The 24,164-nt window shown below is 42.0% G+C and overlaps 1 protein-coding gene across 1 annotated transcript in view; it reads left to right on the top strand.

Annotated features, from left to right (window-relative positions):
• Window positions 1-9,403: 9,403 nt before the first annotated feature.
• LOC145416709 (uncharacterized) overlaps window positions 9,404-24,164 on the top strand; it is a 264,720-nt gene continuing 249,959 nt past the window's right edge. Inside the window, exons 1-3 of the mRNA XM_080285643.1 lie at window positions 9,404-9,467; window positions 10,033-10,163; window positions 11,705-11,725. Coding sequence (XP_080141769.1) covers window positions 9,404-9,467; window positions 10,033-10,163; window positions 11,705-11,725 — 216 coding nt within the window. The remainder of the gene's footprint in view (window positions 9,468-10,032; window positions 10,164-11,704; window positions 11,726-24,164) is intronic.

Here is a 24,164-nt window from a genome sequence, read left to right as displayed (position 1 = left end):
TCGTTTCATATTCTTTATCCTCTTGAGGAGAAAATAAGAGATGTGAGCCATTATAAATGCGATCATCTATTAACCTTTTCTTATTCAAGATATTGGGTAAAGCTGTTAACTTGATAGAAAATCTACATGGCTAAGAGTTTGGAGGTTTAGTGTCAGGTTTACTGCAAACTTCGTAGAACTGTGGTATCATTTATCTTTTCAACGTTTTGGTCTGATCTCTCCCCTACCCCCCGTCACAGTATTGTATTTTGGTTCACACTACTACTGTACAGTCTACGCTCTGCAGCAAAGTTACGCTGTATTTATCATTATTTCAAGTTTAATAGCTCCCACAAGGTTTTGTTAGGTTAAACAACATCGTTTCGATCAAAATTTGGGTATAGCAGGTTTAGGTTAGGTCAAGTGGCAGTCTATGTTAGTAATGTCAACATTGGGTTCGGTTTGGTTAAGCCATGGTAGTCCACCGGGTGGTTCTAAACAAACAGCAGACGCCGCCGTTTGTTCTATGATAAAGTTTACTGTCACTCAGTGAAATATAAACGACAAAAAATATTCAAAGTGCAGAAAACATACTGAAACTGCAAATTAATCCTTGAAGAGATTAAAATGCTGATGCATTTTAGTATATCTCGGGTACCATGCATAACTAATGAAACTGTCTGCAAGAGTTTTATACCCTCTAAACTAATGATAATCGTTTTGAACCAAATGCTGTCCTTCGTGAAATAACTGATGCTTCATTATATCACTTTAATTCCTCATTATTCCACAAGAATATTTCCATAGTCCTTTGAGAGAAAAAGTGTTGTATTATCTAAGTGTGTAAATTTTGACTATTATGTACGAAAGCTAACAAAAAGAACGATTTGGGGAAGTGGAAGTACTGTATATGGCAACTAATTTAAACTACGAAATTATATACTTACTCTACAGGCTTCTCTCAGTTTCATTAACATTCTAATACTCAGTGTCCATGGAAGTGCGTACGATATATATTTCACCGTCAATTATTCCTCACAGTTTATTTGGCTTGGCAAACTTAGACTTGGATGAATTAAAGGTCTGGGGAGGCATGGCAATCAACTGTTCTCGGGGTTGCCTCAGTTGTAAACACTCAGTGCAGGTGGAACCGTGCGCGAGGTTGTGTGTATGCCATCGGTTTAAAAAGTTATGCCCTGTGTTTGTGAATATGTAACTTTAGGTAGTGTGAATACTATTTATATAGTCTAGAACAGCGAGTTATTCGAGTGCAACATAATTTGGTACATCTGTGTTCAGTGAATTGCTAAGATGTAATATAAAGGTGCTGGTAGAGGAGTTCTGTGAATCGAATAATATTGGTTGTTCCCGTTTCTTTTTGGATCAAAATAACGACCAACTAAGACCCAGTTTTGAAAAATACGCTGTGTTTATTTATGGCAGACGTTAAGTCTGAAAATTATGTTTTATGAAGTTCTGGAGAAATACTGTATTGAGAGGCGGGAGGAGGAGGAGGAGGAGGACGAGGGCTGTCGCAAGAGTGAGTCATAGGCTCCTCCCTCCCTCAGATCAAGACTAGGCTCAGATTAGTTCTAATATCAGACAGCTTGGCAGATTTACGAGACCTTTTTCTCATTGTGATTTTATTTCCGGTGGTTTCTGTGGCCAGACTGCCCTTATGTCCCAAGACCTAGGTGTCGTGTTAGTACTGTACTGTATAGCCAGAAGAATTTTACCCTGTTTTTATCTTGCTCCTTCGTTCATTAGAACATATTTTGTCCAATTACAACTAGGTAAACTCATTTTTATAGGGCTTGTGCATGGATTTTTATTGGAATTTATGATAATTTGACATATATAAAAAGAGATGGGCTATTAATAGGCCACAACAGTTTTGTTCTCATCTTTCAGGTGATACTGTTTGGCATTTTTGACAAGCTGTTTAAGTTGGTGTTATCTGGGCATTAATTATTAAGCTGCCACAACCTGTTTTTGTTAGTGTTATTCTGCACAGCTGTATTTTATCATGTAAACTTTTCTGATGAGTTTCTAGGCAGATTTTGTATGAGATAATTACCTATCTATCTGTCTATCTATCTATTGCCAGACGCCTCAATCCCGTTGGGGTGGCCACAAACAAATCACCTCCAAGTCGCCCTGTCCCCAGCCATTTCACTGCTCAGCTCCCAACTCATAACCCCCTCTCTCATATACCTCTCCACCCATCCCTCCATCTCATCCTCGGCCTCCCCCTCCTTCTTCCCCCCTCCACCTCACTCACATACACTCTCTTTGTCAGTCTTTCACCCTCCATCCTCTTCACATGGCCAAACCACCTCAGTGTGTTCCTCCTAACACTTCCTATCACATCCACATCCACACCACAACGCTCCTTTATATCCTCATTCGTCAGCCTGTCTCTCCATGTGACTCCACAGGCTCCTCTTAAATAACTCATTTCCACTGCTTTCACTCTTGACTTGTGTCCTTCCAACAACGTCCAAGCTTCACTTCCGTACGTTAGAGTTGGTATCACAATACTGTCATGTAGTAACTTTTTCAGTTCCTTGTTTCTTATCACTGCTTTCAAAGAACCAGCAACCTTTCTTCCCTGCTGTACCCTTTCAAGCACTTCACCCTCCAAACCTCCATCCTTACTCATCACACTCCCAAGTATTTAAACATACTCACATTTTCCAATTCCTCACCATCCAGCCTTGCTGTACATTCACTGACTTCACATCTCTCAAAGACCATCACTTTACTCTTCCCTACATTCACCTTTAGATTCCGTTTCTTACACACTCTCCCAAACTCATCCACCAAGCCTTGCAGCTCCCCTTCGTCTTCACTCAACAACACAGTATCATCTGCAAACAACAGTACAGGGAGTTTCCAAACACTATCCTCTCTCACCAGGGCCACTCCAACATCCACTACCCTACCTTGTACCTCTTTTATTACCCCATCCATGAACAAACTGAACAACCATGGAGACATGACACATCCCTGTTTCAACCCAACTTTCAAAGAGAAGAATTCACTTAGTTCACCATCCACACGCACTGCAGCCTTTGCACTATCGTACATACTCTTCACAGCATTCAACAACTTCCCATCTACTCCATATATTCTTAACACTTTCCACAATCCTTGGCTATCCACCCTGTCATATGCTTTCTCCAAATCCATGAAAGCCGCATACAACTTCTTTCCCTTCTCTAGAAACTTTTCCACTAAAGATCTAAGAATGAATATCTGATCTACACAACCTCTTCCCTTCCTAAAGCCTCCCTGTTCTTCTCCAACTAATTTCTCTGTTCTTTCTCTAACACTGTCAATAAGTATCCTACCATACACTTTTCCTATTATACTAAGAAGACAAATGCCCCTATGATTACCACACACTTCTTTTTCCCATTTTCCTTTGTACAAGGGAAAAATTATACCTGACTTCCAATCCTCTGGGACTCTACCTTCCTCCCAGGCCAATCTGCACATCTTCCACATCCATTCTACTATTATCTCTCCCCCATGCTTCAGCATTTCACCACACACTCCATCAATTCCTGGAGCTTTCCCCGATTTGACTTTCTTCATTGCTTCCACAACTTCTATCCTACTGATTTCTTCCTGTCTTCTCACCTCCCTCCTTCTCCCAGCCATTCCCCAGCCACTTATACTCGCATTACTTCCATCCTCTATGTTCAGCAATTCCTTAAAGTGTTCTCTCCATCTGCTCACTTTTTCTCCCTTCTCCACTAGTAATCTACCATTTTTATCTTTCACTCCCCTGCTAACTTCACTTCCACCCTGTCTTACTTTTTTCACCTCTTTCCAGAACATTTTCTTACAGTCCCTTCACTTTACACTCAAATTCCTTCCAAATTCCTCATCCACTCTCTTTTTACTCTCTCTTACTAATCTTGTCACCTCTCTCTTTCTTTCTACATATAACTCTCTCTTCTGCCTCTCAACTTCTTCCACGCCCCTATTTGTCATCCATTCATTGTATGCTTTCTTCTTTTGTGCCACAGCCTGTTTCACCTCTTCAGTCCACCACGCTATTCCTTGCACCTGCCTCCGTCTTCTCTTCCTTCCACACACCACATCACATGCTGCACATATTTCTTCTATAAATATCCTACACACACCTTCCACGTCTCCCATCTGCTCCAATTCATGTTTACCCAAGTGTTCCTCCACTTCTCTCTTATACTCTGCCTTTTTCTCATCCTCTTGTAACCTTTCCACTCTCCTTGCAACTACTCCTTCCTCTCATCTTTCCCTTCTTCTATTCCTCCATATTTCTTGGATTCTAATTCTGGCCACCACCAAGTAATGGTCAGACAGTCCACTCCCCCAACCTCTATAAACTCTTGTATCCATTACACATCTTCGCATCCTTTCATCCACACACACATAATCAATCATTGCCTTCCTTTCATTCAGTTCACCACCCACCCTTCTCATCACTAGCCATGTATACCTGTGGATCATTTTATGCCTGAAGAGGGTATTGGCCATCACCAACCTCCTCCCAGCACAAATGTCCACTAGCGCACTCCCATTCTCATCTGTCTCAGCAGGCACACCCCACTCACCAACTATTCCATCCACCTTCACATTCCCAACTTTACCATTCATATCACCAATCAAAAACACTCTTTCATTCCTTCCAAACTTTTCCATGCACACTTCTACATTTGTCCAGAACTCTTCTCTCACTCTTCTAGCACGATCTTGCGTTGGCGCATACACACACATAATCACCCACATTTGTATTTCAACTTTAAACTTTACCCACACAATCCTTGACCCAACTGATCCATACTGTCTTATGCTCCTCTTCCATCTTTTACTCACAACTATACATACTCCTTCCTTTGCCCTCTCATTCTCACCTACTCCTGCACATATACCCCATCCATACTCCCATTCTCTCACACTTTCTCCTCCCCATTTTGTTTCAGTTATTCCACATACATCCACTTCCGCACCCTGAAGCACCTGGACAATCTCTCTCTCTTTCACCTCATCATTCGCTCCCCTTACATTCCACGTTCCGATATCATGTCCTTTGTCCGGTCCTTGGTCGTCATCTTTTGGTCAGACCTTGTCCGAGGCTTATTGTTTGTTTTTTTAGTTAGCTGTTTTCTGGGGAGGGGCACTAACCCTCCACCAACCCTTTTAGTTGCCTTTTATGACAAGCAGGGATACTGGGGGAGTATTCTTAAAAATTAGCTAATGTTAAAAAATGTATTAATAATGAAATGTTAATTTATTCATGTTATCTTCAGATGATTGATTTTACTCAAATTAGAGGAGATTTCTCAAAGGGTTAATGAAGGCTATATATATATATATATATACAGTATATATATATATATATATATATATATATATATATATGTGTGTGTGTGTGTGTGTGTATATTTATATATATATATATATATATATATATATATATATATATATATATATATATATATATATTATATAAATTTCCCTGTTTAAAACTTTCTCCATAGCTGAATAAAACTGTCTGGAGACAGCAGTGATAAAGTAATATTGAAGACATCCATGGGCTAAATGAATTAATGGACAATAATAACTCCTTTGAAATACCAACTATCAGAGTAAATACTGGATGCTGTGTCACATGTGGGCTACCTGTAAGATGTGACTAATGTAGCATAGTCTAGCTATGATACTCAAGTGATGTGAAAGCATTTATCATGCTGTATAAAAAGGTACGGTACCAGGAGATAAGAGGTGTATGCATAGGATAAGACTTGGATGATTAGCATCTTCGGTTTCAGATTACAGTCATCCCAGTTTTTCATAGTTAAAACTTTGCAGGTTTTGGTAATTTCTAGATGAGTACCAGTAAGCCATTTCAACATACACTCTGATAAAATGTTGTTTTGGGATGATTTAACTAAATTTGTTATGAAATCATCTTCAGACACACTTTATGCTATTAGATTGTCTGGTGATATATAGGGGCACTACAGTTTTTAGGCAATAACCAACAAATTATGGCTGCTGGGGCCCTTTTATGTGGGTTTTTATAATATGTCAGTTTTTGTATGGTTGGTATGTGTGCCCTAACACCTGCAAAAACCAAGGGATGACTGTTATGTATACTAGGCCACGTACGTCAAAATAATTGTGAGGTTGATCTGTTTGAACAAGTGGGTAGGTTAGGTGGGAGGGAAGCATAGGATAGAGCTTGATTTCTTTCATTTCACTAACATTTTGGTCAGTACAGAACCAGTCTGAATTCCCATTTGGCAAAGCTACTGGTACATACCCGGTACTGTACTGAAACAGATTAGCTATGTTCATTAAGGCTCCACTTCAGAATGTCTTCTGGTAACTCTTTACACACACTTAGTTTAATATACCATAGTACATCAGGCATGTGGATTCACATGTAAAGACAGACTGACAAATGAGGAAGTGAAGGAACATTGTGGTGTGGATATGGATGTGATAGGAAGCACTAAGAGCAATACATTGAGGTGGTTTGGCCATGTGGAGAGGGAGAGCAAAAGACTGACGAGGAGAATGTACGTGAGTGAGATGGAGGAGAGGAGAGGGAGGGAGAGGCCAAGGATGAGATAGAGGGATGGAGTGGAGAGGTACCGTATATGAGAGAAGGGATTGTGGGCTGGGAGCAGGGCAATGAAATGGTGGGGGACATGGCGATATGGAGGGGATTTGTTTGTGGCCACCCCTTACGGGATTAAGGCGTCTGGCAATAGATACGAGATATATAGATATCAGGCTAATTTAAAGTAGAAGCAGTGAATTGTGTTATTAATGCCCCCTATTTTTCTGGACTATAGTCTAGCCCAGTGGTTCCCAAACTTTTTCTGGTCGTTACCCACTTTTCATACATGATCCTTGTCCATGGCCCCCCTTCCCCAACCATAACCCATGACTACAGTGACTGTCAACACTACAGTCCTACACTCATCATGTCCATATAAAAATCACTAGCAAATCCTGTAATTTTTTTTATTCCATTTGTTATTTTCTCTTTTGTTAAGTATTAATAAAGAAGTGTGTATTTTGTCTTAGCTGAATCTTATATATATATAATTATTGAAATGGTACTAAAGGAATAATAAAATGGACATTAAAAAAAATCCATACTTAGAGTAATTAAAAATTGCATTATTGCAAAAAGCTGATTCAGCAATAAAAAAAAATTAACTGGATTGAAAAAGTGTATTAATCCCACGCAATTTGATCTGATCTTTGAATCTTACAAATCTGATAACTTTATAATTCTGAAATGATATGCTATCATAGTGAGTCATAATTATCTGCCACAACCATGGCCTTCAATTGCGACACACCCACCTCCTCCCAGACCATTTGCTTCTGAACATTCATGCCAGGTTCAATTTTCCTTCATTTGAATCCCCATTCCACTCAGTGTAAGTTCTCTCCACTGACTACCTACTCGTTAAACCCCTTCGGTTCAGGTTGTGGCCCCCTACATTCTGATATATGGTCCCCAGTTTGGGAACCACTGGTCTAGCCTGATGTGTTAACCTTAATGAGTTGCCATACCATATGTCAGGGAAATGTGGAACCACCTCAGATATAAGTAGTACTGTATTTACAAAAAAATCTCGCATTTGGGTTGATTCAGAGACTTGATAAAGGTGTAAAGTTGCACAGTGTGGAGTTTTGACAGTCCATCTAAAAATAGTCAAATTACGGGTATATTTAGCATGGATGGGTTAGATTGATAACAAAATTGGCATACCATGATGACATATGTCCAGCTGCAGTGCCATTGCTGATGTAAAGTGGAGCCTATTTTCTAAAGGAGTACAGGGCCATGTGGAGAGGATGGAGGGTGAAAGACTGACGAAGAGAGTGTATGTGAGTGAGGTGGAAGGGGGAAGAGGGAAGGGGAGGCCGAGGATGAGATGGAGGGATGGGGTGGAGAGGTACATGAGAGAGGGGGGTGTGAGTTGGGAGCAGGGCAGTGAAATGGCGAGGGACAGGGCGACTTGGAGGCAATTTGTTTGTGGCCACCCCAAACGGGATTGAGGCATCTGGCAATAGATAGATAGATAGATAGAACAGGGATTAAGCATGTTTCAGCAAATATCAACAAAAATAATAAAAAATTATCAGAAGTTGAAAATACACACACAAACAACTCAGAGAAGATTTACAAGTAGGCTATTGCAATGACAGAAAAAAAAAAAATAATAATAATAATGGTCTCATGTGTTTTTAACAGTTAACATGTGATGGATACTGGTAGCTAGCTGCTGTACCATAGTACAGTACTAGTTTAGATACCAAATACCCGGTACCGGTACAGTAAATAACAAGGCATGAGTATAGATAGGAAGATTTTAATAAGGGCTATGCGTTAAGTAATTTATTATAAAATATACCCAGTGCTTTACCATACCTTTTTACAGTACTGTACCATACTGGTACTATAAAAATTTTCATGGAAATAACCAACAGTAATGGATCACTAAAGTGAGTGTGTTCAGTGTGTTGCAAGAATACTGGTGCACTGAAAATTAAAGTACCAGGTATCCAGGTTAACCCACCATATAAGCATTGTGCAGTTCTTGCTTATTTTGGAACCCTAGTGTTGTAAGGAGAATCATGTGATATGTATTCAGAATTTTAATCGAGTGGTGGTATTTGAACTGTATGGAAAATTGGTAAAGAGTGCAGAGAAAATATTAAACTGCAACCATGGTGTGTTGTGTGGATTTTCCAGCCCTTTTGCACCCCTTACCATTAGCCTGGTCCTCCTGAAAGAAAGAAATGGTGTGGAGGATGAGGCATGAGGAGGGTTGGTGGGGGGGCTGGGCTATGTGGATGTGTGTCTTGGGAGTGTGTTGTGTTGGCCAAGCACTGGCCATACCGCTGCCACAGAGAGGTAAGAAATAATTTTGTTTCTGTGTAGCCCACCTCTGAATAGTTAGAAACACCTAATCATGTTCCATTAGATTTTTTTTTTTTTCCCAGTACTATACCAGTATGCAGGTGCAGACTATATACAAGTGTTTTGCAAAATCATATGAGTAGTGTTGTTCTTCAAATAACTTAAGTTTTTCAGTAGTTATAATTTGAAATTAAGACAGTTGGACTCAGTGTTGTTACAGTACAGTATCATACTGTATATTCTTCAGTCCTGTGTTTGTGCCTTTGTTTAATTCTGCCTTGCCAAATCACGTTGGGTACTGTAGTACGGTACCAGTTATCATAATCAACTTGCAGAGCTGAGGCATTATGTACTGTATGGTAAGCATTCTTACTACTGTAAAGACATTTAGTTGCCACTGTTAGGGAGATGATAGAAATTTTTAATATTATAGAAAGAAAAAAAGAACTAAAAATGTGAACTGTGAAAAATTCTGTCAAATGCATGAGCATAATTGAATTTGATAGGATAAACTGCAAAGAAGCTACTGTAGGCCAGGCTATACCAGGTTTGGTATACTGGTATAGTAGGTCCTTTACAGAAATACAGAGGTCCATCCATAATTGCATTTTTTTTTTTTTTTCCCCAAAAAGTAAATTAATGTTAGGATCAGCTTGTTCAAAGTGTATTCTGAGATGGTTTGATAGCACAGGTTGTTAAGTATCATATCCCCAAATACACTGTAAACTAGTGAATTTTGAGATGGGTTACTACTTGTAACTTGCAAATAACTGAAACTGCAAATATGGATTCACGAATAAGGAGTGTCCACTGTATCATAGTAGGTATGTTGAATAAGCCTGGTAAGCTTGTGCCCTATTGGTGATTGGTAACTAGTCATACACAATATGTGTCCATAGTAGGATTCAAGGTGCTGTGCTCTATCATATTGGTACTGTACTGGTACTGTATCCATACCTTAGCAATAGAATATAGCCTTGCTACTGGTAAATATATAGGATACTTTGTACAGTAACTAGAGGTGAAATACTGTACACTACCTAGTAGCTACTGGTATAAAGATTATATCAACCAAATTTATTTGATACCTGTTCACTTTCTTCATCCCCCAGGAGCAGAGGGCATGGGAGGTAATGAGGGAGGACTGCTGTACCTCCATGCACTGCTAGGTGTTGCAGTGTTGCTGTCCTCCATTACAACCCTCCTTGCCTGCGTCTGTTGTAAAAGATCACGAGGTTTTAAGGTATGTAGTAGCTCTAATGCTTTGTTAAATTAGAATACTGACTGTATATTAAGCCCTTTGCTTAAAAGAAGAAGTATCTGTAGCAAACAAAAGAGTTAAAATTTGGAGATAGGTGTTCCTTTCATTGACAGTTTGTGGTGTGTACAGTAGCAGTCATGTCCTCTAATATATTTTCTCCCATTGTTTTCATATAGTACAGTACTGCAATAAGAAAGTGGTACTTATGTTGCGATGCATGTACTATGTGCCGTGGGTTTTAATTCAAACATTTACAATGGGTGCTGGTAGCATGCTCTTTCATGTGCTTTTCATATCATTGTACCCTGTCTGCCCTACCGATGGTATGTAGAAACTGTAACAATGACATAAACTTAGCCATTGCAACACTTCAACGTCACATGTCTTAGTCTTCCTACAGATAGCCATTCCACATTCATACTTTGCCAGAATCAGTGAGGGTTAAGTTTGGCTGTCACTTTCCCTCCGATGATAAGGTGTAGCTTTGATTGTGGACTGATACTGTAGCCTACACCAGTCCAGACATACAAAGTAGGCTACTGATACAGTACTTGTCCATTATCTAAATAAAAGGTGCCCTAAATATATAGAAGAATTATTGAATTTGTAATCAGGCCCTGTACAAGTATGCTTCAGTACGTGAAAAATCACCTAAGAAAGTGCTTTGTCATCCAAGCTTTGGCAGACTGGAACTCGGAAGTGATAAATTTAGGTAACTGTGATATTTCGTGTACTGTGGGAATCAAGAAGACTTGGGTTTGGGGACCAAAATAACATTTATTTTTCTCATGTATCATTTACCCACACCTCTACATGGTACAGTTTATCACTTACTCTGTGTACTCTCGAAATGAGATTACCACTTATTTAACAACTTTACATACACATGTACTACTACAAATAGATCAGGTTCTTTTGGAATTCCTCATAGTTAACACTTCTGCATCCATTGCACTTTACTGGAATCTTTCATCCACTACCTGCATCATGTAATGAATCGTTGACTGCTTTTCTTTCCAATTTGCACCATGAATACTTGTGCTAAAAATAGACCATTGCCAGCATACCTGTTCGTGAATAATATACAGGTACTGTAAATCTTTCTTTCCATGCACCTCCCAACAGCTTCCCTATCTTCCTCCAGTATAATGCTAGCATTCTTGTTGTCTCTTAATATTGGCCTCTTTCTTTCATCTTTCTTTGGTAAAACCGTTCAGTTCATCCCAGAATCTGCATAGCCTATGCAGTACCTAGTTACCTGCCAGAGCACCAGTGTGTTAGTATATACAGTAATGCCGAAGTTTAGATAATTAATGAAATAACCCTCGCAAGCTAAAGCCACGTAGGATACGTAATATCATTCAGTATTACCACTGACCTAATTGGATGGTCACAGTCCAAGTACTGTACCTGAAATTTGTAATTCAGCTTGGACTTGTATGTATTATGATACTGATAATGTATTGTTTTATATCAGTGTACAGTACATTAATGATCTTATATTTATTTTTTTTTACATGCAGCGCTCAGACTCAGGGCTACAGGTATGTTTATATACTTGTACATTTCTGTAGCCTATAATATTCACAAAGGAACACTCATTGTTTGTATTGCTTAGTACAGTAACCCAGACAAGTCAATAGTTGGATGCAGAGTAAACTAGCATGTCATTTGTATGCCTGATGCCAGTACGGGGACTGAGGAGACTGCCCTAACACACAATGATTCAAATTCAAGAGGTGACTGAAGGTTTTTATGCCATCTGTATGCTGCCAGGGAAGTAGGGTGCTCTCCTACAGCTTAAAGGACCAAGACTATATTAGCCTAGCTTCAGGCTCTCCTACACCACCATGAGAGGTAGTAATGGGTTGGATGTTGGTTAATACTTCAGTAAATTTTACAATACAGGTGAAGTTTATAGAATTATATCTGCTGGGGGATTTCATTGGGCAGGTGGAGCTCTTTAGACTAGGAGAAAGACAACTTCTTCCAAGGAACCTGCTGCCTTGTAGGTCTTGTCTTTCCATGCAAGGGCTAAACTTACCACAGAAATTGTGGTTGGCATCAAGATTATCTGGCCACTGAAACCTGCCTCAAATTATGGTATCTGAGGATGACAAATGCCATCATGTAACCAAGGCACACACATGCCGGTGTGGCCAAACCCTTTAAAAATGTAAAAATGGTCATATAGGCAACTGTGATCACAAAGCATCTCTTTTAATTACGAGTGAAGGTGGATGGAATAGTTGGTGAGTGGGGTGTGCCAGCTGAGATAGATGAGAATGGCAGTGTGTTAGTGGACATTTGTGCTGGGAGGGGGTTGGTGATAGCCAATACCCTCTTCAGGCACGGAATGATCCACAGTAGACATGACGATTGATGAGAGGGGTGGGTGGTGAACTGAATGAAAGGAAGGCAATGATTGATCATGTGTGTGTGGATGAAAGGATGCAAAGATGTGTAATGGATGCAAGAGCTTATCGAGGTTGGGGGAGTGGACTTTCTGACCGTTACATGGTGGTGGCCAGAATGAAGATCCAAGTAAGATGGAGAAATAGAAGAAGGGAAGGACGGGAGGAAGTAGCTGCAAGGAGAGTGGAAAGGTTACAAGAGGATGAGAAAAAGGCAGAGTATAAGAGAGGAGTGGAGGAACGATTGGGTAAATATGAATTGGAACAGACGGGGGATGTGGAAGGTGTGTGCAAGATATTCAAAGAAGAAATATGTGCAGCATGTGATGTGGTGTGTGGGGTGAAGAGAAGTCAGAAGGGGGTGCAAGGAACAGCATGGTGGAATGAAGAGATGAGACAGGCTGTGGCACAGAAGAAGAAAGCATACAATGAATGGATGAGAAATAGGGGCATGGAAGAAGTTGAGAGGCGGAAGAGAGAGTTATATGTAGAAAGGAAGAGAGAGGTGAAAAGATTAGTAAGAGAGAGTAAGAAGAGAGTGGATGAGGAATTTGGAAGGAATTTGAGTGTAAAGTGAAGGGACTATAAGAAAATGTTCTGGAAAGAGGTGAAAAGAGTAAGACACTGTGGCAGTGAAGTTAGTAGGGGAGTGAAAGTTAAAAATGGTAGATTACTAGTGGAGAAGGGAGAAAAAGTGAGCAGATGGAGAGAACACTTTAAGGAATTGTTGAATATAGAGAATGGAAGTAATAAGAGTATAAGTGGTTGGGGAATGGCTGGGAGAAGGGAGGTGAGAAGACAGGAAGAAATCAGTAGGATAGCAGTTGTGGAAGGAATGAAGAAAGTCAAATTGGGGAAAGCCCCAGGAATTGATGGAGTGTGTGGTGAAATGCTGAAGCATGGGGGAGAGATAGTAGTAGAATGGATGTGGAAGATGTGCAGATTGGTCTGGGAGGAAGGTAGAGTCCCGGAGGAGTGGAAGTCTGGTATAATTATTCCTTTGTACAAAGGATGTGATAGGAAGCGTTATGAGAAACACACTGAGGTGGTTTGGCCATGTGGAGAGGATGGAGGGTGAAAGACTGACGAAGAGAGTGTATGTGAGTGAGGTGGAGGGGGGAAGAGGGAGGGGGAGGCCGAGGATGAGATGGAGGGATGGGGTGGAGAGGTATATGAGAGAGGGGGATGTGAGTTGGGAACAGGGCAGTGAAATGGTGGGGGACAGGGCGACTTGGAGGCGATTTGTTTGTGGCCACCCCAAACGGGATTGAGGCGTCTGGCAATAGATAGATAGAGACAAAGGAAAATGGGAAAAAGAAGTGTGTGGTAATCATAGGGGCATTTGTCTTCTTAGTGTAATGGGAAAAGTGTATGGTAGGATACTTATTGACAGAGTTAGGGAAGTAACAGAGGAATTAGTTGGAGAAGAACAGGGAGGCTTTAGGAAGGGAAGAGGTTGTGTAGATCAGATATTCATTCTTAGATATTTAGTGGAAAAGTTTCTAGAGAAGAGAAAAAAGTTGTATGCGGCCTTCATGGATTTAGAGAGAGCATATGACAGGGTGGATTGACAAGGATTGTGGAAAGTATTGAGAATATATGGAGTAGATGGGAAGTTGTTGAATACTGTGAAGAGTATGTATGATGGTGCTAAGGTTGCTGTGCGTTTGGATGGTGAACTGAGTGAATTTTTCTCTTTGAAGGTTGGGTTGAAACAGGGATGTGTCATGTCTCCATGGTTGTTCAGTCTGTTCATGGATGGGGTAATAAAAGAGATACAAGGTAGGGCAGTGGATGTTGGAGTGGCCATAGTGAGAGAGGGTAGTGTTTGGAAACTCCCTGTGCTGTTGTTTGTAGATGACACTGTGTTGTTAAGTGAAGAAGGGGAACAGCAAGGCTTGGTAGATGAGTTTGGAAGTGTGTGTAAGAAACGGAATCTAAAGGTGAATGTAGGGGAGAGTAAAGTGATGGTCTTTGAGAGAGGTGAAGCCAGTGAATGTACAGTGAGATTGGATGGTGAGGAGATGAGTACGTTTAAGTACTTGGGGAGTGTGATGAGTAAGGATGGAAGTTTGGAGGGTGAAGTGCTTGAAAGGGTACAGCAGGGAAGAAAGGTTGTTGATTCCTTGAAAGCAGTGATAAAAAACAGGGAAGTGAGCATAGAAGGGAAAAAGTTACTGCATGACAGTATTGTAATACCAGCTCTAACGTATGGAAGTGAAGCTTAGACGTTGTTGGAAAGACAGAAGTCAAGAGTGAGAGCAGTGGAAATGAGTTATTTAAGTGGAGCCTGTGGAGTCACATAGGGAGACAGGCTAACAAATGAGGATATAAAGGAGCGTTGTGGTGTGAATGTGGATGTGATAGGAAGCGTTAGGAGGAACACACTGAGGTGGTTTGGCCATGTGGAGAGGATGGAGGGTGAGAGACTGACGAGGAGAGTGTATGTGAGTGAGGTGGAGGGGGGGAGAGGAAGGGGGAGGCCGAGGATGAGATGGAGGGATTGAGTGGAGAGGTATATGGGAGAGGGGGGTGAGTTGGGAGCAGGGCAGTGAAATGGTGGGGGACAGGGTGACGTGTTGGCGATTTGTTTGTGGCCACCCTGTACGGGATTAAGGCATCTGACAATAGATAGATAGAGAATTTATTGTTTTTAATTTGACTAATTATAACATTATTATTGCCATGATGGATAATAATTCAGTTACACTGCAGTTCATATAAATTATGCAGCTTGATGGAAGAGGTCTTGAATATGTAGTCCAGTAAGCAGAGAACTGTGCGTTATTTTGTTTGCTGTGTATTTGTGAAAGCATACAGTACTGTATGACACTGTACTCTTGGTGATAAGACTACCAGAAACCTTAATGTTTCCATAATTTTATTCTGGCAGTGGCCAGACATTTTATTTTTTTTACGTATGACCTCCTGTAGGGAAAGGATTAGAAAATTAATCTATAGGCTCCTTCATTGTAATGAAATAATTTTTATTCTTGTGTTCTGGCCACTGCCATGCTGTTTGCTTCAGCACTTGGCAAAGATCTTTCATTGTGACGTGTTAGTCAAGCATAATTCTCTTTCAGTGGCAGCAACGAGTAAAGTATACAGTTAATCCCATTGAGTTGGAGTAATAGGGACTGGCCATCATGAGTATGGAAAGTTCTGATTTACAGAGTTCCTGTTCCAATACTTTTGTACTGGATAACCTAAGCACATTCCATAAGTAAAAATAAGGTTAAACTTGTGTTGTGGTAGGTGGTGGCGACCATCATCCACACAGTTGATGTAGTGCTGCGTACTTCTTCCTTAGCCTTTATCATTCTTTTTCTGTGTCTGCCCTCCTCTCTTCCTATTTCACCCATCTTTCCTGTCACTTCTTATTGCTTTTCTTTCCTTTACAGGTGGCTTTACATTGAGTGACAAGCCAAATGGTTTCCTGTAAGCCAAGAAACCGTTTACAACGCTGGGTGATAACCATATAAGCAAACCATACGTGCTCCCTACGTGTAGGTTGATGGAGAGTTAGTGCCCCTCCACGTAAAACAAATAACTCATAAATCAAATGGCCACCCATTACGGGATTATGGCGTCTGGTAATAGATAGATAGACAGATTAAACCTCCGAAGTGAACTTAAAGCAGAGCAAGCATACAATAACAGTATAATATTAAAATGATTCCAAATGTTCAAGTTTACCTCAGTTGACAAGTATACAACCGTATACGGTACTGTACACTGATAAAGATTGAGTGTCATTTCAAGCTACCATACGCAGAGTCTGACTTTGTGAGCTTTTATAGTATCAACATGCTGATGGATGCAAGCTGAGAGAGAATGTTTCTAACTTCCTTACTGCCAAAAATCGTTCCTCAGTTGAATTAAGGAGTCTAGAAGTAAGAGATTACAGAAAAGTTATCAGCCTAAAGTACATAAATACCTTATACATAAGTATAGCTTCACAAATTAGTCATCCAGATGGGTTATTGGGCATTACACTATTTTTTTCTTGTTCGCACTGTGTGTCCATGCTTTGATTATTACAAGTAGGTATCAAAAAGTAATGCCTCTTGGTACAAGATCTTTAAGGGGCTCCAATTGGATTGAGCTGGTGCAGGTTTATATCCAAGGGATTGTTGGGGTTTATTGCTCATATAATGGTCACTCTCATCTCATGTGTCAGGACCAACTTGCCTAGCCCCAAGCTCCTACATTCCCCATGGTGCAACAGTGCCGGATTAGATGATGAAAGAAAGAATATTGAAATCCTGTATGGAAAATGCAGAATACTCCAATGCTATGAGATAAAAAGTTTGCGGTGTATTTGGACGAGTGCGAAGATAAAATGTGATATGAAAGGCCTAAAAGGACTTATATGATTGAAACCCCTTTACTCGTAATGTGAAATATGAATGGTATGGAAACAAACGAACAATATGAAGAATATAAATACATTGATGAATTATTGATGAAGCAGGGGATAGGGACCACCCATTTTATTAACCTTGTCGGTATTTTCATCGAGACCTCTTTTCCCACCCATAGATGGGTTAGAATAGGATCCCAAAAGGAAGAAAAGAGAAAAATATGGCAGAAAAAGAATTGAGCAACTGCAAGCCCAGTGAAATGGGACACACACACACACACACACACACACACACAACGAGTTATTTGAGTGGGACAAGGTAAGTGGGGCACACTTGGAAGTTTGTTTATTTTGTTGTGGATAGGCAGAAGTCTGAGCTGGGCCACATATCAGTGTGTTTAAAATTGACGCCATTTAAGTCGAGCCGGCAAGCAGAGTTTCAATGGCTTTTTCTACTGGAGCCATTTCACTTTGATAACTTTTTTCATTTTAAAGTCTAGTCGCGTTATATCCGGATGAATTTGTCAGTTTTGCTAGACTTCTCAAGCCAGAGGGTTAGATGTAGCTGTCATTATCCTCACCTTGGGATCTCCTAAGGATGAAAAAATCACCTGCTAGCAGTACGAGTAATTAAGAACATGGCACCAAAATTTGCCTGGTAGGTTCGCGGGATCTGAATGGCTTTCTCTGCACTTAAACTTAGGACTGTGTTCTCGTTATCACTGGATATTTCTTAACATCTTTACCTGTCAGTGTTTAAAAATGGCAACAGTATAATTTTGTCTGGCAGTGTTTGAATGTTTTTTTTTTCTTCTTACTCTTCACTGTGATCGTTTACTCAGTCATCGTGTTATTGGATTATATTTATTTTGGGACGTACTCCATGAACAGAGTTAAATGCTGTCTTCATAACCTCATTACCTCTGGGTCTGTCCTTAACACATCTGGCGTTAGCGAGAATAAAATAAATTGCACCTTCTCGCACAGATGTTAATCCTGTCACTAGTAAGGGCTGTCGTAAGTTGAATAAAATCATCCGGGGTAAGTAGGAATACACTAAGGCGTCATCGTACTGAGAAGATTAAGCTTGGTGTGTGGTGGGAGTGGGAGAGGTGGTGCTTATTTGTGGAGGTGGAGAGAATGGTGGTGGTGGTGGTGATACGTAGTAGTGGTGTTTATAGTAGCTAGTTCTTGTAGCACGAGGTTGATATTTCTGACTCTCTCTCTCTCTCTCTCTCATTTTTTGCTATTCCACTTTTCCATGCTACACTCTCATGCCTCTCATTCTTCCCTACCTCCCTTCCTCCCATACTGTCTCTCATTCTTTTGCTCTCCCTCTCCCATTCCATCCGTCTTCTCCCTCTTATTCTTCCTTCCTCCCTCCTGATCATTCCTTCTCCCCTTCCTCTCTCACATGTCATCCATCTTCTTTTTTCCCCTCATTCCACCTTATTTCCGTCATGCCATTCCCTTTATTCTCCCTCAACCTGTGGTGTGGTGTGGTAGAAAGGTGTTGTGGTGTGGTGTGGTGTGGTGTGGTAGTAGACAGTTGTGGTGTGGCAGGAAGGAGGTACTGTCGTGGCATGGGGTGAGGTGTGACGTGGTAGTAGACAGGTGTGGTAGGGTAGGAAGGAGTCGTGGTAGTGTGATAGTAGACAGGCATGATGTGGCGGAATGTGTTGTGGTGGTGTTGGTAGAGGGGAAGTGTTTGGTAGTATGATGTTCCGTCCCTCTCTCTATTCATTCCTCTCATATCACCGCTACCTTCCATCTCTGCAATCATATGTTTCCATCCTTTTTTCCATTCCAACCCTCCATCCATCCCACTTTTCTATTTCCACGCCATAATCTTCCCTCCTCCCCCCCCTCTCTCTCTCTCTCTCTCTCTCTCTCATCAACCTATCTGTCTCCATCCCTGCCCGGTACCTGACCTAAGGCGCCGCAAGGGTATATTGATCATTGCGGTTCACCTGGTAGCTGGCATAGGTGTTGTAGTGTGGTGTGGTAGGAGAGGTGTAGCTTACAGTTTTGGTAGAGGGCAGTGCGATGCTGTGGTATGGCGGAAGTGTGTATGGTAGTGTGATGTTCCCCCTTCCCATTCATCCCTACGGTTCCTTCTTTCGTCTTAACATTTTTTCCACACTTCCTCACATCCATCCATCACACTTTCATTCCACAGTAGTTCCTCCTTCCTACTGTACTCTGTCTGTTCCCTCCCTCACAACCTCTCTCCCTCCCGCCTTTCTCTCACCACACCTCTTCCCTCCCTTCCTTCCTGCCCTGGACCTGACCTAAGGCGCTGCAAGGGTATATTGATCACAGTGCGGGTCACCAGGTAGCCGCCAGGTGTGTGGTGGAGCAAAGTATGAGAGTGGGGGTGTGGTAGGGGTGTGGTGTGTGTGCAGGTGTGGTAGGGATGTGGTGCTTGTGTTTGTGTGTGTGTGTGTGTGTATGGAGGTGTGGTAGGGGTGTGGTGTGTGTGCAGGTGTGGTAAGGGTGTAGTGTGTGTGTGTGTGTGGAGGTGTGGTAAGGGTGTGGTGTGTGTGTGTGGAGGTGTGGTAAGGGTGTGGTGTGTGTGTGTGGAGGTGTGGTAGGGGTGTGGTGTTTGTGGAGGTGTGGTAGGGGTGTGGTGTTTGTGGAGGTGTGGTAGGGGTGTGGTGTGTGTGTGGAGGTGTGGTAGGGGTGTGGTGTGTGTGTGTGCAGGTGTGGTAAGGGTGTGGTGTATGTACAGGTGTGGTAGGGATGTGGTGTGTGCAGGTGTGGTAGGGGTGTGATGTGTGTGTGTGCCTGTGTGGTAAGGGTGTGTGTGTGTGTGTGTGCAGGTGCGGTAGAGGTGTGGTAGGGATGTGGTGTATGTGGAGGTGTGGTAGGGGTGTGGTGTGTGTGTGGAGGTGTGGTAAGAGTGTGGTGTATGTGCAGATGTGGTAGGGATGTGGTGTGTGTGAAGGTGTGGTAGGGGTGTGGTGTGTGTGGAAGTGTGGTAGAGATGTGGTGTGTGTGTGTGTGTGTGTGTGTGTGTGTGTGGTGTATGATGGGGGTGTGGTGTGTGTGGAGGTGTGATAGGTGTGTGTGTGTGTGTGTGTGTGTGTGTGTGTGTGTGTGTGTGTGTGTGTGTGTGGTGTGATGGGGATGTGGTAGGAGTGTGGTGTGATGGGGATGTGGTAGGAGTGTGGTGTGATGGGGATGTGGTAGGAGTGTGGTGTGATGGGGATGTGGTAGGAGTGTGGTGTGATGGGGATGTGGTAGGAGTGTGGTGTGATGGGGATGTGGTAGGAGTGTGGTGTGATGGGGATGTGGTAGGAGTGTGGTGTGTGTGTGGTGTGATGGGGATGTGGTAGGAGTGTGGTGTGTGTGTGGTGTGATGGGGATGTGGTAGGAGTGTGGTGTGTGTGTGGTGTGATGGGGATGTGGTAGGAGTGTGGTGTGTGTGTGGTGTGATGGGGATGTGGTAGGAGTGTGGTGTGTGTGTGTGTGTGGAGGTGTGATAGGGGTGTGGTGTGATGGGGGTGTGGCGTGTGGAGGTGGGATAGTTTAGTGGGGGAGGTACCTGTATGTGTGTGGAGATGTGGTAATGAGATGGAGGGAAGTATGTGTGTGGTAAAACTGTGGTGGACGGGAGTGTGTGTGTGGAGGTGTGATAAGGTATGGTGGAGGAAAGTATATCTAGAGGTGTGGAAGGGCTGTGGTGAAGGAAATTATGTGATGTGGTGCGATGGAGGGAAGTATATGGATGGAGGTGCAGCAGTGTGATGGAGTGAGGTGTGTGTGGGGGGGGAGTATGTGAGTGGTAGTGTGATGGAGGAAAGTATTTGAGTGGAAGTGTGGTGGAGGGAAGAATGTGTATATAGGTGTGCTAAGGGTTTGGTGGAGGGAAGCATGAGTATAATGGTATGGTATGGTAGTGTGGGAGGATGGTGGTCCGGTGTTTGTGGTAGAGGTAGGCTAGCTGTGTGTGGTTGTGGAGAGTCTGATGTGCTGTAATGTAGAAGTGTGTGTGGGCTTAACGTAGGGAATGTGGTAGTTCTTTTGGTTTGGGAGAGAGTTTGGTAGTCAGAAAATGTGATTGTGTAGGGTGATGATGTGATGTGTGGTGTGGAGTGATTGTTCAGAGTTGTGGTGGTGTCGTGACGGTCTTTGGTGGTGTGGCTATGAAGTGTGGTAAGCCTGTGTATTGTAGTAAGATGTGGTGTACTTGGCTGTTGTGTGGTTATGAAGACAGTGTGGTTGGCTAGTTAGAGTGGTTGTGTGGTGGTGTTGTGGTAGCTGGAATTGTAATTATTTATACTGTTAATACATGATAGGTTGGGTAAGGTATATATATAGAGAGAGAGACAGGATCTGCGTGGTAATTAGCCTATGTAATATTGTTGTTGGTCAACCCGTCTGCCTGGCTGAGCGGACCCATCAACTACAGGCACAGCCTCCCCTGCAAGACTGTCAAGTGCAGTGAACCGATGTTTTTTTGCCGTTGACAACGCCTCGCCACAGCGAGGCGCGGTGAAACGTGTGGAGGTTTGGTTTTTGGGTTGATGGCGCAGTTTGTCTTCATCCAGTTAACAGGGGCATCACGTTAGGGTCCACATCACGCCGTTAACTGGTTATATGGTTACCACCCAGCATTGTTAATGGTGTCCAGGGTTACAGGAAACCATTAGGATTGTCACTTAGTGTAGAGCCACCTGATGTGGAAAGAAGTGTACTCACCGGTGACAGGAAAGAAAGGGAGGAGTAGGAAGAGAAAGGGCAAGCACAGAAATAGAACAATAAAGGTGAAGGAAGAAGTAGGTAGTACTACATCAAGTGAGTGGATGATGGTCGCCCCCACCTACCACCATATACTTAATAGTGTACAATGTATGTGGTAGTTGTGTAGTATATGGGGATTGCTCTTACTGTGTTCGTTGTGTGGTAGTGAAGGGGATGAAACTTGTGGTAGTGTGGTTGTTGTAGTAGATGTGGGGTTGAGGGATAGACGAAATTGTGGTTCTTGTGTGGTTGTTGTGGTTTGGGAATATGTTATCAAAAGGAGAGAGAGAGAGAGAGAGAGAGAGAGAGAGAGAGAGAGAGAGACGGAAGTGCTGGGGGAGGATTTGTTTGCGTGGAAACTTTTTTTTGTTGATGGGAGATTGAAAGCCGCGATGGAGCATCATTGTCTGACTTGTATAGTGATTGTACCGGTAATTGTATTGAATAAGTAGTAGTAAGAGTAGTAGTAGTAGTTGTAGTAGCAGAAGTAGAAGTTAGTGAGCAGATTTATTTAGTCTGATATCCTTAAGGGCTGACTATCAATAATCTAACAGTCGAAGTGGTGGTGGTGGTAGATGGTTGTGATAGCTACGTTGTGGTAGTTACCGTTTATTTGATGTGGTTGTGGTAGTGGTTAGTGGTAAATGTGGTATTGGTAGTTAGGGTGGAGGTAGTGGTAGTTGTGGCAGAAGTAATTGTGGTAGTTTTATTTAGTATGTGGTGGTGGTAGTTGTAATAGTAGTGTGTTATTATGGTAGCTGTGATAGTGGTAGTGGTAGCAGCCGTAGTTGTGGTAGCTGTGGTAGTTGGGGTAATGTGTAGTGGATGTTGAAAGCGTTGAACAGTCCTGCTATTGTAAAGATGCTGGGGGAGTAAAGTGAGAGGGGACGAGGCTGAAGGAAGGAAGGAAGATGGTGGAGAGGAAACTGGGAGAGAGAGAGAGAGAGGAGGAGGGGGGAGTGAGTGAAAGAAGGAAGGAGGGAGACCAAGGAAATAGTAGACAGGAGGAAGAAAGAGAGAGAGGATGATGATGATGATTGTACGAGAAACGTGAACAATAAAGATGGTATATTGGGGAGAAGTGAATGAGAAGTATATGCCAAAGGAACCAAATTAATAAAGAAACAGGGAAAGAGGATAAAGTGCTGGGAAGGAAATAGAGAAAAGATAAGGATTGAACTCTATAATTTTGCCCCCATCATTATTGTGTTACCTTTTTAGCTTTCTGTTTCCGGATTGATTCTCTCTCTCTCTCTCTCTCTCTCTCTCTCTCTCTCTCTCTCTCTCTCTCAGCATAAAAAAAAATCTTAAAACAGGCCACATCTGGTGCATGGATATTAATATTCATTTATGAGCTACCATTATTCTCTCTCTCTCTCTCTCTCACACACACACACACACACACACACACACACACACACACACACACACACACACACACACACACACACACACACACACACACACACAGGCACTAGAGCACGCTTCACATTTCCAAATGACTCCCGGAGCTTCTTGGGAAATTGCAAAAATGTAACTTTCTTTTTTATGAGAGCGTGATATTGGAAGGAGAGAGAGAGAGAGAGAGAGAGAGGCCTGTCGTGACCATATAATCTTAATGAGATGATTATTTAGCTCTTGTTTTTCTAAATATTGATACCGTCATGATAACTAATATTTTTCAGTACGATAGCGTCATATTTTATCAATGTCTTAGCTTTTTAGCTTTTTTTGTTTATTTATTTTATTATTGAGAGACAAGGAGGTGGAATTAGGCATATTCCTCCCTAATCCCGTCACTACCGAGATGCCTTTGTGGCCTGAATAAAATCATTTGGTGAACAACTTTAGGACGCCACGTGGCTGAAGTGGTTAAGTTAATGAAGGACGTTCGTATGTGGAAAAGCTTTGTTCGTGCTTCTGCGGTGGAGCCAAGAATTTCGGGAGGTATAGCCTATCCCGCATTTATTATTATTATTATTATTGTTGTTGTTGTTGCTGCTGCTGCTGTTACGTGACTACATCATTATTTATTTCTAATGTTTATTATTATTATTATTATTATTATTATTATTATTATTATTGGATTGTGATTGTTGTTTTTACGGTACTGTTTTTAAGTCATCATCATCGTCATCATCATCATATCGCCATCACTTCTAGCCATTAGTGTTTCCTTATTATTAAGTACCGGTATTCATAATTGTGACTGGTGCGCACAGGAACGCGTACTGATAATTCATTGGATCGTAAATTCACAACGTTTGGTGCTTAAGTTAAATATTTACTGACTAGCGGAGGGGTTGGGCTGTGTGGTAGGAGTGGGGGTTGGTAGGAAGGGAGGGATGGGCTTGGTATGTAAGTAGGTAAGTAGGACAGATGGTATGAGTGGTTGGTAGGTAGGATGGATGGTTGGAAGGTTGGTATGGATGGGCTAGGTATGTAGGTAGGACGGATGGC

The sequence above is a fragment of the Coenobita brevimanus genome, chromosome 107 (genome assembly GCF_032717465.1).
Source record: "Coenobita brevimanus isolate Jiangsu-jjx chromosome 107, ASM3271746v2, whole genome shotgun sequence".
Lineage (NCBI taxonomy): Eukaryota > Metazoa > Arthropoda > Malacostraca > Decapoda > Coenobitidae > Coenobita > Coenobita brevimanus.
Note: the sequence above shows the minus strand (reverse complement) of the source record. Positions and strands in the feature narration are given on the sequence as shown.